General features: G+C 43.1%; 1 protein-coding gene and 1 long non-coding RNA gene across 2 annotated transcripts in view; one reads left to right on the top strand and one right to left on the bottom strand.

Moving 5' to 3' along the window:
* camk2b1 (calcium/calmodulin-dependent protein kinase (CaM kinase) II beta 1) overlaps nt 1-13945 on the top strand; it is an 89304-nt gene that overhangs the window by 50653 nt on the left and 24706 nt on the right. The window contains 6 exon segments of the mRNA XM_070447142.1: nt 169-263; nt 1399-1521; nt 1831-1914; nt 2284-2326; nt 3823-3915; nt 13839-13876. Of these exon segments, the coding sequence (XP_070303243.1) occupies nt 169-263; nt 1399-1521; nt 1831-1914; nt 2284-2326; nt 3823-3915; nt 13839-13876 (476 nt within the window).
* Nucleotides 6630-6959, bottom strand: LOC139028823 (uncharacterized). The gene is made up of 2 exons (XR_011481043.1): nt 6860-6959; nt 6630-6826 (listed from the first exon to the last, which is right to left on the bottom strand). It is a non-coding gene; the product is annotated as an uncharacterized lncRNA (long non-coding RNA).

Genomic DNA, 13945 nt, shown 5'->3' with positions numbered 1-13945 from the left:
CACCCAGACACAAATGCTTGGACACAAAAGCAAAGTAAATATTAATAAAAAAATGCTGATTCTGTGTTTTTCTCCATCTGTGTGTTTCACTCTCTCTCTCGTTTTCAATCTCGCTCTCTCTCTCTTGCGTTCTCTGTCTCTCACGCTCTCTCTGTCTCTCTTTCTCAGGGGTGATTCTGTATATCCTGCTGGTGGGCTACCCTCCCTTCTGGGACGAGGACCAGCACAAACTGTACCAACAGATTAAAGCCGGGGCATACGATGTGAGTTATACAAGATCGGACTAGGCCTGCTCTCCTCTCCATTGCTACCTGCTGTCCTCTCCTATCTTCTCATGTCTCCTCTCCATTTTCTCTATTCTCCTCATCCCCTCACTCGATTCCTTTTCTCCTTTCCTTTCGTCATGTCCTCCTCTCTTTCTTTGTCCTTTCCTCTCCTCACTCCCCTCTACTTCTTAACTTTCTAACTGCCACACTGCTCTCTGTTTGCTCTCCTGTTCTCTCCTGTTCTCACCTGTTCTCTCCTGTTCTCACCTGTTCTCTCCTGTTCTCTTCTCTCTTTCTCTCTTTTTGTACACCTCATCTTACTCACTTTACCCTCCCTATTTCGGTCATCCACTCTCTTCCCTGCAGCGCCTCCTTTCTATCTCTTCCCCCGTTTCTTTTTTAGAAGTAACTAAATCACCTCATTAATAGTTTAGAGGAGCGAGAAAGTGCCTACAGTACCTTGAGCACACTAGTCCCATTTTAGGAAAGAATGTCATGGAGATTGTCATTGAGCTACGATGACGTTTAACACCCCAAAACCTATTATTAAAAGACACATTGTCGCAGATCGCTTGCGGACAATTTGCCGTCACATCCCAATGTTATATATTTATTTGTGAATACATTATTTATATGGGACATACATTATCTTAGTAAGGATGGTGCGATAGCACACTTTTACACCACATCTATAAACACAGTCTTATATAGAGAGGAGTACCCAGTATATTTACTAAGGGTATTACGCTGGCTGTGTGTCTGCTGGCTTTCTCTTCTGCCTGGTACTTAGTTTTGATTGGCCAGCGAGTGCACTCACCTGGGACCTGTTCAGAGCAGTGGAAAATTTGAAACATTGCTGATAGAATTGTATTGATTACCACTGTAATACTTTTCAATGATATAGTATTATATAGACAAATGGAAGTCCAAAGCCTAGAACCTGATCAAGCCTGTGTGTGTGTGTGTGTGTGTGTGTGTGTGTGTGTGTGTGTGTGTGTGTGTGTGTGTGTGTGTGTGTGTGTGTGTGTGTGTGTGTGTGTGTGTGTGTGTGTGTGTGTGTGTGTGTGTGTGTGTGTGCCTGTGTGTGGTGGTGTGGGTGTGTGTGTGTGTGTGTGTGTGCCTGTGTGTGTAGTTTCCCTCCCCAGAGTGGGACACAGTCACTCCAGAGGCTAAGAACCTGATTAACCAGATGTTGACCATCAACCCTGCCAAGAGGATCACCGCCCAGGAGGCCCTCAAACACCCATGGGTCTGCGTAAGTACACATGTCACTATGTATTGTAATATATCCAGGAGAGATAAACATACACACAAAGGCGCAAAGATTTAACTAAGTCTCCGTGACTTTTGACTCATGTGACTTACATTCCCTCTGTTTCTTTTCTCTCTCTCTCTCTCTCTCTCTCTCTCTCTCTATTTATCTATTTTTCTCTCTTTCTGTCTGTCTCTCTCTTTATCCCCCTGTCTCTCTCTCTCTCTTTATCTCTTTCTGTCTGTCTCTCTCTTTATCCCCCTGTCTCTCTCTCTCTCTGTCTCTCTCTCTCTCTGTCTCTCTCACACACAGCAACGTTCTACAGTGGCATCCATGATGCACAGACAGGAGACCGTGGAGTGCCTGAAGAAATTCAACGCCAGGAGGAAACTCAAGGTCAGTGGATGACTTTGGTATTCTGTGTCTGTTTCAATTCATTTGTGAGTGGTTTTCAGACCTCAAAAGTTTTCTTAAGTCAAGACGATTCCATGCCACTTGTTCTACAGCTATAGCTACAGCCTGTTTTGTAGCTATTTAGCTACATTGATATTGATTACTGCATTGTTGGGTTTAGAGCATGTAAGAAAGGCATCTCACTGTCATTAAAACTTGAAACTAGCTATATGCCTGAATCTCAAATGAATGGAAAAGATTTGCACAATATTATAATCTGATGTGACTCTGTCATATCAAAGCAGTCTTGGGTTGACCACCTCTCCTCTTTTCTCCTTCCCTACCCTTTCCTCTCTTCTTCTCCTCTCTCAGGGGGCCGTTCTCACGGCAATGCTGGTTTCACGGAACTTCTCTGGTAAGTGTTGCGTCAACACACACACCTACTCTTTACTTCGTGTGGAACCCGCAAGGGTGTGGGGCTCTGGCTAGAAGTTGCCCTTAGGCACAGAGTCAGAATCAGCTAACCCTCCCTAAAGTCAAGGGGTAAAAGGCCACTGACAAGATGCACACAATGTGGCAGCTATTTGGAGATGAGAAGTTGAGTCCAGTAGCAAATATGTGCATTTTCAACAGTATATAACTCATTTTCATATGCTACACAATCAGCAGCGTGTCGGTCGGTCGGTCTGTCTGTCTGGGAGGTTGGTGCTTCAGTGAACATGAGTCACTGTGATCGTAACAGCAGGCCTTAAATTGTAAAATGATCTGAGGTCCTCCCCCGGCTTTATCCACACGCACACAAGCACCTACAGACACAAGCACGCACACACACACACCCGTGTGCCGCATCCCCACTCCAACACCCTCATCTCCTCAGGAAGAGGAGCCATTATTTAGAGTTAGGTCATCCAGGGATGAATCACAGAGAAGAGGTGGATATGAGAGACAGAGAGACGGATGGGGGAGAGCAAGGGGAGACGGGTTGATGGATAAGGTAGAAAGAGGAGAGGAAGAATGATGGATGAGGGAAAGGGAGATGTGAGTGAAAAGGAGAGACGAGAGAAAGGGGGAGATACAGATGTAGGATCTTAATTTGATTACCCTGTTGCTGGAGAACTTTCCTGCATTGCAGGAAATGTAAAACGTGTAGTGTATTTGAGGTTTAAAAAGGCTTCTGAAGTTTGTAATTTCAACTTTGATTTTCCCTGACGAAAAATGCACCAACCACTACAAAAATGTCCATTAAGTATAGTACACATTAATAATTCACATTTCCTGTTGCTGCGGGATTATTTTCCCGCTGTAGCAAACTGGCTCAAATTAAGATCCTACATCTGTAGATAAGGGAGAGGGGTGGAGAAGGCTTAAGAGATAGAGTAGGATGTGAAAGAGAGAATGAGAGGCGAGATGGGAGGGGGTCTTAGAAGGGATGGAAAGAGAGAGGGGCCGACAAGAGAAGTGAAAGATGAAGGCTTCAGTATCCTTGACATCTCCTTCTAACCCTTATGAACTGTTCCAGTCGGGTATTAGATGATGGTGTTAGATGTATCACTAGCTGTGTTCACTCCTAATAGTCACTTCGCAATGAACTCCGTTGATGCTTTATTTCAGTGTGTTGGTGGCAGTGATGTGAAAAGTATAGAGGAAAATAACCTACATTGGGAGAACTTGGACAACTTATGTCTTCTGTGTCAGGAAGATATTGTGTTGGATTGTGTTTCTCTGTGTGCTCGATTAATCCGCCTCTCTTTTGGACTAATGAACCATATTTGTTTCCCTCTCTCCATTTCTTCCTTACTTCTCTGCCCTCTTCCCTCTATCCCTCCAACTTCCTCCTCTCCTCTTCCCTTCTCTCTACTATTCCCCCCCCCCGCTTTCTCTGTGGCGACTGTGTGTGTGGGACACAAACAGTCGGCTGTCGCTCCACCGCTCCAATCAGTATCACTGCCGCTGCGGCAGCTGCATCCGCGGCAGCGGGCTCCACCACTGGGCTGGTGGAACAAGGTAGCCCGGCACACCTGGGGGTGCTACCCTCCTCACTCCCTCCCTATTTTTTCTTCTCGTCCTCTCCTTTCCTCCTAGCATGGGTGTTCAGAGCATGCCACTTCCATCGCCACACCTCGTTGGCCACCTGGCCTTTTTCTCTCCACTCACATGCTATTCCTCCTCTCCTACTCCATCTCTCCATTCTTTCACTGCACATAGCAGCACAGTGGAGCATGCCTGACCCAACAAGACCTGTCCTTCTTCTCCCTTTCTGATCTCTCTTTCTCTCTCATTAATTTTCCTTCTAACACACCATTCCATACACCTTCAATCCCATCTTCATTTGCCTCTTTTCATTTAATACCTCTATTTCCTTCCTTGTTCCCCTGCTCTACCTCTTTCCTCAATTTTTCTCTGTTAATAACACTGGAAAGTTTACCCCCGTCATTTTAAGGATGGAACGGCCCATGTGCTGTCGATGAATGCTGCATGGGGCACTGGACTGGTGCATGCATTCTAACACAGGGGGTTACAGGGATATGGCGCGTGGTTAACACAGTGAAAGATGCAAGGTTGGGGCTTCTTATGAAAAATAGTTTTTATATCTGTAACAATCCAAAGTTTGTGTATGACATAACAACGGAAGGATGATAGTTTGCCAGTAGTTGAGTGTGTAATTGCACCACAATTGATGAATAAAAATGCCATAGAATAACCACTACACAGTCTAGTGTAGGGAAAGATGATATCATTCTTCTAAGTACATTTTATTGTTAGTTACTGTACTGTATGTTCAGCAATACTAGCATTGGCTAACTATTCAATTTAATGTATATAATGTTTATAGCGTAGGGATAGAGCTGATGTAATCAGCTTTGCTGTCCTCTCCACTTCCCACTGTCTCCACAAGACTGATCAAATATTGCAACTTCATACTGACCTGTCTGTCTCTCCACATTAGATCTACTCCTCCTCCACTAGAGAGACAGAGACAGACGCACAGGATCCACAGGATACAGTTAGCCTCCCTAGAGGCAAATAGAAGTTCACTGAAATGGTTCTTCTTATGAAAAACCAAAATGATTCTGGCTTGATGCCTTCATCAGGATGCTTACAGACTGGCACAAGATGGACAGGCAGGTACAAGACAGGCAGACATATACAGAATGGCACAAGACAGACTGGCACAAGACAGACAGACATATACAGAGTGGCACAAGACAGACAGACAGACAAAGGTTTTTACAAATCAGCCTCCATCCTTGCTTCTTCCTGTAGGGCCTGCTATTTACAGGAATGTAAGTGACCATCTTAATGGGTATTAACCAATATGACCCATTGTCTTCTTTCTCTTAATCTCTTCCTCCCCTCTTTCCTTCCTTCCTTCTTGCTTCTGTAATTTGTGGCAAGGTAAGGAGCCTTCTTGCTTCCTCTACAGCACGGGTAAGCAACCCTGGTCCTGGAGTGACGAAGGCACTTCATGTTTTTGATTTAACCGATCTGGAAGACCAAGTGTGTTGAATTTAGTCAATCACTGAACTGATCAATTAGCTCAGTTGGTCAGGTGTGGTGCCTAGTTGGAACAAAATCCTGCAGTACCTGCAGCACTCCAGGAACAGGGTTTCCTACCCCTGCTCTACAGGGTTTAAGAACAGCATGACCTTTGGGTTTACAGGTTGGGGCAAAAACCCATGGAATTCTACTTTTTCTCATTTAATGGAATCTATCTGAGCGATCTGAGAGTGAATGTAACTGCAACCAATGATGTATGTAAACACAAAGAGGGCTACATATTTTTGTCTATGACTGCAACTCAGTGGTTGTTCTGCAGCTCAGACCACTTCCATTCTAGAGTCTGTCTAAGCTTTCTGAAAGTGTTCCAGAAGCTTCTATTTATTCAGATAGAAGGCTCTGGTCTGTTCTATAGTGGAAGGAAAAACAATGTCAGTTTATTGGAATAAATATTGTGTGAAAAATGCTGGGGCAAAAGCATCCCTCTTCTCTCTTTCCTCCTCTCTTCCTCCTATCCTCTTCCATCCATCCCTCCCTCTCTATCTTTCTTTCTCTCTCTGAGACTTCAAACAAGATGTGAGAATGCACTTGACACTGTTATGTCCCTTAATGAAAACATGCCAGTGAGAGGCAGTGGAGGAAAACTCCACACAAATCCTACCGCTCTTGACATTCGAACAGTGCTCTTTGGATAACAGAGCTGGGCCCAGTTTCCCGATAGCAATGGAACTTAGGTTTACGAGTGTTTTAATGATGCATCTTTCCTACAGTGGCACGAAAATGTAACGTGTTTCCCAAAACACCACGCAGAGAGAACGTTCGCTAAGTGCGTCGTTGAGGCGTGTCGATACTGAAAGGATCGAAAGAAAGGCAGTGCTGCTCTCGGATCAGCTTTCTCCATTCAAATCTTACCTTAACTTTATAATTATTCCACAATACTGCCGACGGATCTGCTCCTAGAGAGATATCACCTATGGCTGCAAATATGGAGGCGGCTTATTCTAATGCATGTCTTATAATAATGCACTAAATGAAGATTTGTGCTCATTGTGCACGGTAGGCTACACATCATGAAATACACTGCTCAAAAAAATAAAGGGAACACTAAAATAACACATCCTAGATCTGAATGAATGAAATATTCTTATTAAATACTTTATTCTTTACATAGTTGAATGTGCTGWCAACAAAATCACACAAAAATTATCAATGGAAATCAAATTTATCAACCCATGGAGGTCTGGATTTGGAGTCACACTCAAAATTAAAGTGGAAAACCACACTACAGGCTGATCCAACTTTGATGTAATGTCATTAAAACAAGTCAAAATGAGGCTCAGTAGTGTGTGTGGCCTCCACGTGCCTGTATGACCTCCCTACAACGCCTGGGCATGCTCCTGATGAGGTGGCGGATGGTCTCCTGAGGGATCTCCTCCCAGACCTTGACTACAGCATCCGCCAACTCCTGGACAGTCTGTGGTGCAACGTGGCGTTGGTGGATGGAGCGAGACATGATGTCCCAGATGTGCTCAATTGGATGCAGGTCTGGGGAACGGGCAGGCCAGTCCATAGCATCAATGCCTTCCTCTTGCAGGAACTGCTGACACACTCCAGCCACATGAGGTCTAGCATTGTCTTGCATTAGGAGGAACCCAGGGCCAACCGCACCAGCATGAGATCCTCAGACCCCTTGTGAGACCATATCTCAGTACCTAATGGCAGTCAGGCTACCTCTGGCGAGCACATGGAGCTGTGCGGCCCCCCAAAGAAATGCCACCCCACACCATGACTGACCCACCGCCAAACCGGTCATGCTGGAGGATGTTGCAGGCAGCAGAACGTTCTCCACGGCGTCTCCAGACTCTGTCACGTCTGTCACGTGCTCAGTATGAACCTGCTTTCATCTGTGAAGAGCACAGGGCGCCAGTGGCAAATTTGCCAATCTTGGTGTTCTCTGGCAAATGCCAAACGTCCTGCACGGTGTTGGGCTGTAAGCACAACCCCCACCTGTGGACGTCGGGCCCTCATACCACCCTCATAGAGTCTGTTTCTGACCGTTTGAGCAGACACATGCACATTTGTGGCCTGCTGGAGGTCATTTTGCAGGGCTCTGGCAGTGCTCCTCCTGCTCCTCCTTGCACAAAGGCGGAGGTAGCGGTCCTGCTGCTGGGTTGTTGCCCTCCTACGGCCTCCTCCACGTCTCCTGATGTACTGGCCTGTCTCCTGGTAGTGCCTCCGTGCTCTGGACACTACGCTGACAGACACAGCAAACCTTCTTGCCACAGCTCGCATTGATGTGCCATCCTGGATGAGCTGCACTACCTGAGCCACTTGTGTGGGTTGTAGACTCCGTCTCATGCTACCACTAGAGTGAAAGCACCGCCAGCTTTCAAAAGGGACCAAAACATCAGCCAGGAATGCATAGGAACTGAGAAGTGGTCTGTGGTCACCACCTGCAGAACCACTCCTTTTTTGGGGATGTCTTGCTAATTGCCTATAATTTCCACCTTTTGTCTATTCCATTTGCACAACAGCATGTGAAATTTATGGTCAATCAGTGTTGCTTCCTAAGTAGACAGTTTGATTTCACAGAAGTGTGATTGACTTGGAGTTACATTGTGTTGTTTAAGTGTTCCCTTTATTTTTTTGAGCAGTGTATATTGATGATAAAATGATAGAGAGCCAAATAAAACGAAATTGAATGAAAACCGTGATGCAGTCATCTCGGGTTTTCATTTGAAGCATAATTTTATAATTCGCTTGTGTGTGACAATGCAAAGACATTGGTAACATTGTATTTGTTGTCCACTTTGAAGTTATCGGCAGTCACAGAAAGACAGATAAACATATTGATTCTATGTTTAACAGAGATCTTCTGTGTATAACGTTGTATGTGACAAATAAAATTACATTTGATTTGATATAAAGTGACCTGGTATGGAACGCATCGAACCGTTGAGTCATAGTAATTAGGTTTCTCCAAAACTGCTCTCTGATGCCTCTGATGCTCATTAGTAGCCTACCAAACTTGCTAATGGCCAGTCTCTAATGCCCGGTACTCAGCGCTCTATTGTCTCTCTAATGACTCTGACATCAATGCAAATGCTATTGAAAATCAAATCAAACACTTCACGAGAGCCCTGGCAGTCAGAGTTTGAGCGGAATAGGGTCACCTGTAGCGCAGCGAGAGCCAGCTCCTCATAGCTGGTTGATGCATGGAATAAAATACGTGTTCCTGTTGCGCAACATTTCTATAGGCTATGCTATGCAATTGCGTGAGAAAACAGATTTGACGGCCTCTATTAAAAAGAGGATCCCATCAGCATTCTATAGGCCTACTATATTTATTTCTCAACTTTCCATATATTTAAGCACATTGCTTCTCTTTACAACCGGAGTAGCCTACCTGGCTGGCATGAAAAAGGAACCGCGGGAAAAGCGTCCTCCATTTGCTATTCAAGTGCATACGGATTACGTCTTTTTTCCCCCTGCCCTTGTTCCGACAGGTGCATGATAACGGCCCATTCTAAATCAAAACTAATTCCGCACATATTATTTAGTATATATAAAGACAACATTAAATTGACAATAGTCTGAATGGTGAGAATATTATTACTTGTGAATGAGGCCCAGTGCGACTTTTTCAAATCATACTGTAGTCACATGCATCATGTTGCCTAGCCCATAGGCCTATATGTTTTGATAAGGTTTGTATCGCAAATGGCCAAATAACTTAAAAAGTAGCCAATAGGCACAAGACCCCTGGAACATTGTTGGAGAGCCAATAGCCTACAGAGCCTAGTGAAACATCTTCTTATAAGCCCAGCCACTGCGCAATAATGTGTGAAAACAGAGTTTTAACTGGCCAGCTTTCTCACTCAAGGACATTCAGAGACTTGGGTACCTTCATTGATGATTCCAAATCAGGTCCAATCAATTGAATTTACCACAGGTGGACTCCAATCAAGTTGTAGAAACATCTCAAGGATGATCAATGAAAACAGGATGCTCCTGGGCTACATTTTGAGTCTCATAGCAAAGGGTCTGAGTACTTATTTAAATAAGTTATTTAATATTTTTTTTTTTTAATGCATTTACAAAAAATCCATTAAACCTGTTTTTGCTTTGTCATTATGGGGTATTGTGTGTAGATTGATGAGGGGGAAAATAATTTAATCCATTTAAAAATAAGGCTGTAACGTAATACAATTTGGAAAAAGTAAAGGGGTCTGAATACTTTCCAAATCCACTGTATATTCTTTGCTCAATTCTTCAAAAATGAAGCTCATTATTCCGCTTTACAAATGGTGTAGCCCACCTGGCATATCAAAAACATAATTGCACGTAACCTCCATTCGCTATTCGAGTGCAGGCTACGGATTATTATATWTTTTTTTTGTGGGCCATTCTGAATAATAAATAAATCCACACATATATATTAGTAGGCTATATGTAAAGACCAGATTAAATTGAGAATCGTCTGTGTGAGAATATTATCAAGTCCTTGTAAAACTGTGAATGAGAAACTGATGAAGTGTGTGCAGTCTGCGCAAGAAACACAGCAGAGCGCTTCCCTTTCATACAAATTTTTTCAAATCATTAGTTGCATCATGCATGCTTAAAATGTATTAGAAATCAACACATATTTCCATAAAGTTTGTATCCCAACTAAAGTTGCATAAATAACTATGGAGGATCTGGGGCCGGATTCACAAAACCTTCTTAAGAAGAAATTTCTTCTTAACTGGCATTTTTTCCTTAACTATAGACTTAAGAAGAAAGTTAAGCAAAGTTGCTATTCCTCAATAAAGTTATTGGAAATGTTCCTAAGAAAAAAGTTAAGAAGAAATGGTATTCTTGAAAATGATGCTTTAGGATTTCTTCTTGGAAATGTACTTAACTTTAGGACAGCTAAACCCTTGTCTTGAGACGAATGGGTACTTTTGTAACCATTAACGTTTTCTTGCGCCACAGAAACAGTTGGCTACCGGATATTTAAATACAGGAGGAATTGAATATATTTGATTCACCTATATTCAATTGTATTTTTCTTATGGCATAGCCAGATCAGGGCCTGACATAAGGACGACTCTGAATATGCTATTCTGTTCTTCTGACATTTTCATCGTGTCATAATATTTATTTAGACCTACCTAAAATGTGAATTTATTGCGAAGCTGTGGAGCTTCTCAAAGTAATGTGTTCTTCACCTCAAACGGCAAGCAAACAAAGTCTGTTTTTACATCCATTGAGAATGACTATAGTTCCTCAATGGATTTTTTTTTCTTCAGCTCTCTCCCTTTTCATAACCACTCAGCGTGAAAGGGAAAAATATCATGCTCATGCTCTGCTCCCTTGCGCAAAATAGCCTACAGCTGTTTCTGTCGGCTTCATGGCTTTAGGCTATGCTTAGAAGCCAGAGATGCAAAACGTATTTGTTAATTAACGGTCAATTACCGTGAGACAGGCAGTTGTTTGCATGACAATAACCGGCTGACAAAATGTCATGACCGCCACAGCCCTACTTTTGGGAAATAGCTCGGAGATTTAATGATGCTCATATGAAGGTTCAAGCGATGAACTTAGCCTTAAGATGCTTTTGGGAAACAGGGCCCATGTGATTATCGTGCTGCCCGATGTACCTAGTAAACAGATGAATTTGCACATTTAGCTATCTGTATGCTGGTAAAAATGAGTTTCTATATCAATTGAGGAAGATGGAAAGAGGAATGGGATACTGTGTAGGAAGGAAGGGGAAAAGCAGAGGAAAATAAATTGCGAGTGTTGCATTATCCTCTTGTCTTTCATTTTGTCTTCCTTTCCCTCTTCTCTCTGTCTCTCTCTCTCTGTCTCTCTCTCTGTCTCTCTCTCTGTCTCTCTCTCCACACCCACCACCATGTTTTGACTTCTAAAGAGCGGGCTCTCCTGTCTCATCGCCATCTCCTCTCCTCTCGTGGCCTCAAGCACACTTTGAACAGGCTTCTCCTGCTTGCTTCCAATTCCTCCAGAAATTAGTTTCTCATGGAAGTCAAACCTCTATTTAAAATTCACTGCAGATTTGTGTGCGTTGTGTGTAGATAGAGAGAGCTAGACAGAGCCACAGAGAGAGAGAGAGAGAGAGAGAGAGAGGGGAGAGCATGAGCTATATAGAGAGAGCTAAAAAGGAGGAGAGAAGAGAATAATCCAGAATGCCAGAAATAGTGTTTTATGTAATGCGGTTGTGTTGATGTTGTGATAGGATGTGATTAGACTGTCAATGTGACTCAGGCCTTTAAAAGTAGCAGTGGAGCTGATGATGTCTAGTAGAGTTAGGGGAGTGAGACTGGGACAGTCTTACTCTGACAGGTATAGAGCCCACCTGCTTGATGAGACAATGTTGATTGACAGCGAGGTAAAGGATGCACAAGTACAGTGAGATGCCGCGCGTGCGTGTGTGTGTTGGGAGGCAGGGTTGGGTAGGTCACTTTCTAAATGTAGTCCGTTACAGTTACTAGTTACCTGTCCAAAATTGTAATCATTAACGTAACTTTTGGATTACCCAAACTCAATATTGTAATCGGATTACTTCCGGTTACTTTTAGATTACTTTGCCCTTCAGAGTCATTAAAAGAAGAAAACAATTTATATTACCAATTGAACAACATTTATTGCAGGATAAATCAATGTTAGAATGTGCATAGCTGGCCATAAATTGATGTTGCATTTTACTTTATGGGTTGGTTATGTAGGCTTCTTCTAACCCATTGCTTTCTACTATTGATAATACAATTAGGCCATATCTTTACATTAAAAAACAAAGTCTATCAGATTTTCAGTCAATCCAATGAATTTAATGACCCTTGTTCTTCAACTTGGAAATATAGATTAGCCCAATTGTTTTAGCTGGGCATAGCCCAAAAACTAAGGACTAAATAACCTACTCTGTTGTTTATGTTTTGTTGTCATGGAGGACTGATTGGGGTCATTGCTTCGAGTTGAAAAAGAAATGCTGCTCTCATGGAATGGCATGCTTTGAGCACTACTGAAATGTGCTAATTGCGTGTGAAAAAATGCTGAATTTGCTATAGGCCTATGTTTACGTGTGCAAGTTTGAGCATGTGACCGTTAGACCTATGGATTTTTGGGGGGAATTGGCACATTCGATTTAGGATTACATTTGTGAACAGCCATCCACAACAACCACAATTGCGCTATATAGTGATATTCTTATCACACACATATAGCTACACGCTACACAACTGTCATTTTTACCTCCAAGCGTTTATTCAAATTGGATGTATAACCTTTGGGTGCCGACAGCAGTCGCACCATTGGAATAGATAGCTTGGACTGACGCCTACAAAAGCCTATTCCTGCTCTTTTCCCGCGATCTATCAAATGCATTTGGTGTGTCGTCATAGTGGTCTCTGACTTGTGGTCAGACTGACTCAGGCAGAAACAAACTTAAACCTGCGCCTTTTTTCAATGCTGATTTGAATGTCATTGAGAAAACAGAAAGGTGTCATTTTTTTTTGCAAACATCCTTTCTGAACTTAAAAGTAATCCTAGAAGCAAGCATCTAGTTTTTCAAAAGTATCCGATTGCAACATGTTCGCTGGTAATGTAATGGATGGAGGACCCTTTTTGACTCTAGCCCTGAAGGGGACCAGGGGGACAATCTCCAGAATCTGTCTCTTTCTCTCCAAAATTCATTTTCTATCTCTGCCTCATTAACTAATTAACCAGTTTCCTAAAATGAGGTTCTGTTGCCCACGGCAACAACCCACATCAACCCTCGCTGGGCCTAACCCAGGAACAAGTATGTGTGTGTGTCTGTTTCTATTACATAGGTTCACACGTGTGTGTGTGTGTCCTGGTGAAGTAGTTGGAGAGGATACTGACTGTTGTCTGTATGACATTTCCCCTGTTGCTGAGGATTATGGGTATTGTGCTAATCGGACTACTGCCCATAGTATCAGTGAACACACCTCCTCTACTCTCCTCTCCCACTAGGAGGATGTAATAGTTTAGTCCAATAAGGGAATAACACATTGTCCACTCTTAATGTTATTGTCCTAACAACAATGGTACTTAGGAAGCCGTCTATTGTTGTGTTTTAATGAACATTGTGCTTCTCAAGCAGTTATATAAGCGGTCCGTCAATTGAATCATGTCACAGATGACTGCCTTGTCCCCTTGCTACCACAATGCTAGTAATTAATGCCTCTAAGCTCCTACCGTCTTTGATTCTCTTTCACCTCCAGCGTTACAATACACAGTTAAATTAACTTTCCTATCTTGTCAATAAAAGGCCTCAGTTGCCTTCTGTTTGAATTGCAGTCCAATGAACATGACTCCTACAGGTTGATGCCGCTGTCTCTATGTGATCTCTCCTGTGTTCTCTCTGCGTCTCTGACCTGCTGTCGCTCTTCTTTTGTTTCCTATTGCAGCAGCCAAAAGTTTGCTCAACAAGAAGGCAGATGTCAAGGTAAGGCCCTGTTCAACTTACACGTTCCTGCTCCAAACCTTCCCTCTTCCTCCTCCTCTTTCTCTTCTC

The sequence above is a fragment of the Salvelinus sp. IW2-2015 genome, linkage group LG15, assembly GCF_002910315.2.
Source record: "Salvelinus sp. IW2-2015 linkage group LG15, ASM291031v2, whole genome shotgun sequence".
Taxonomy (NCBI): domain Eukaryota; kingdom Metazoa; phylum Chordata; class Actinopteri; order Salmoniformes; family Salmonidae; genus Salvelinus; species Salvelinus sp. IW2-2015.
The sequence above is the reverse complement of the archived record's forward strand: the minus strand, read 5'-3'. Positions and strand labels throughout refer to the sequence as shown.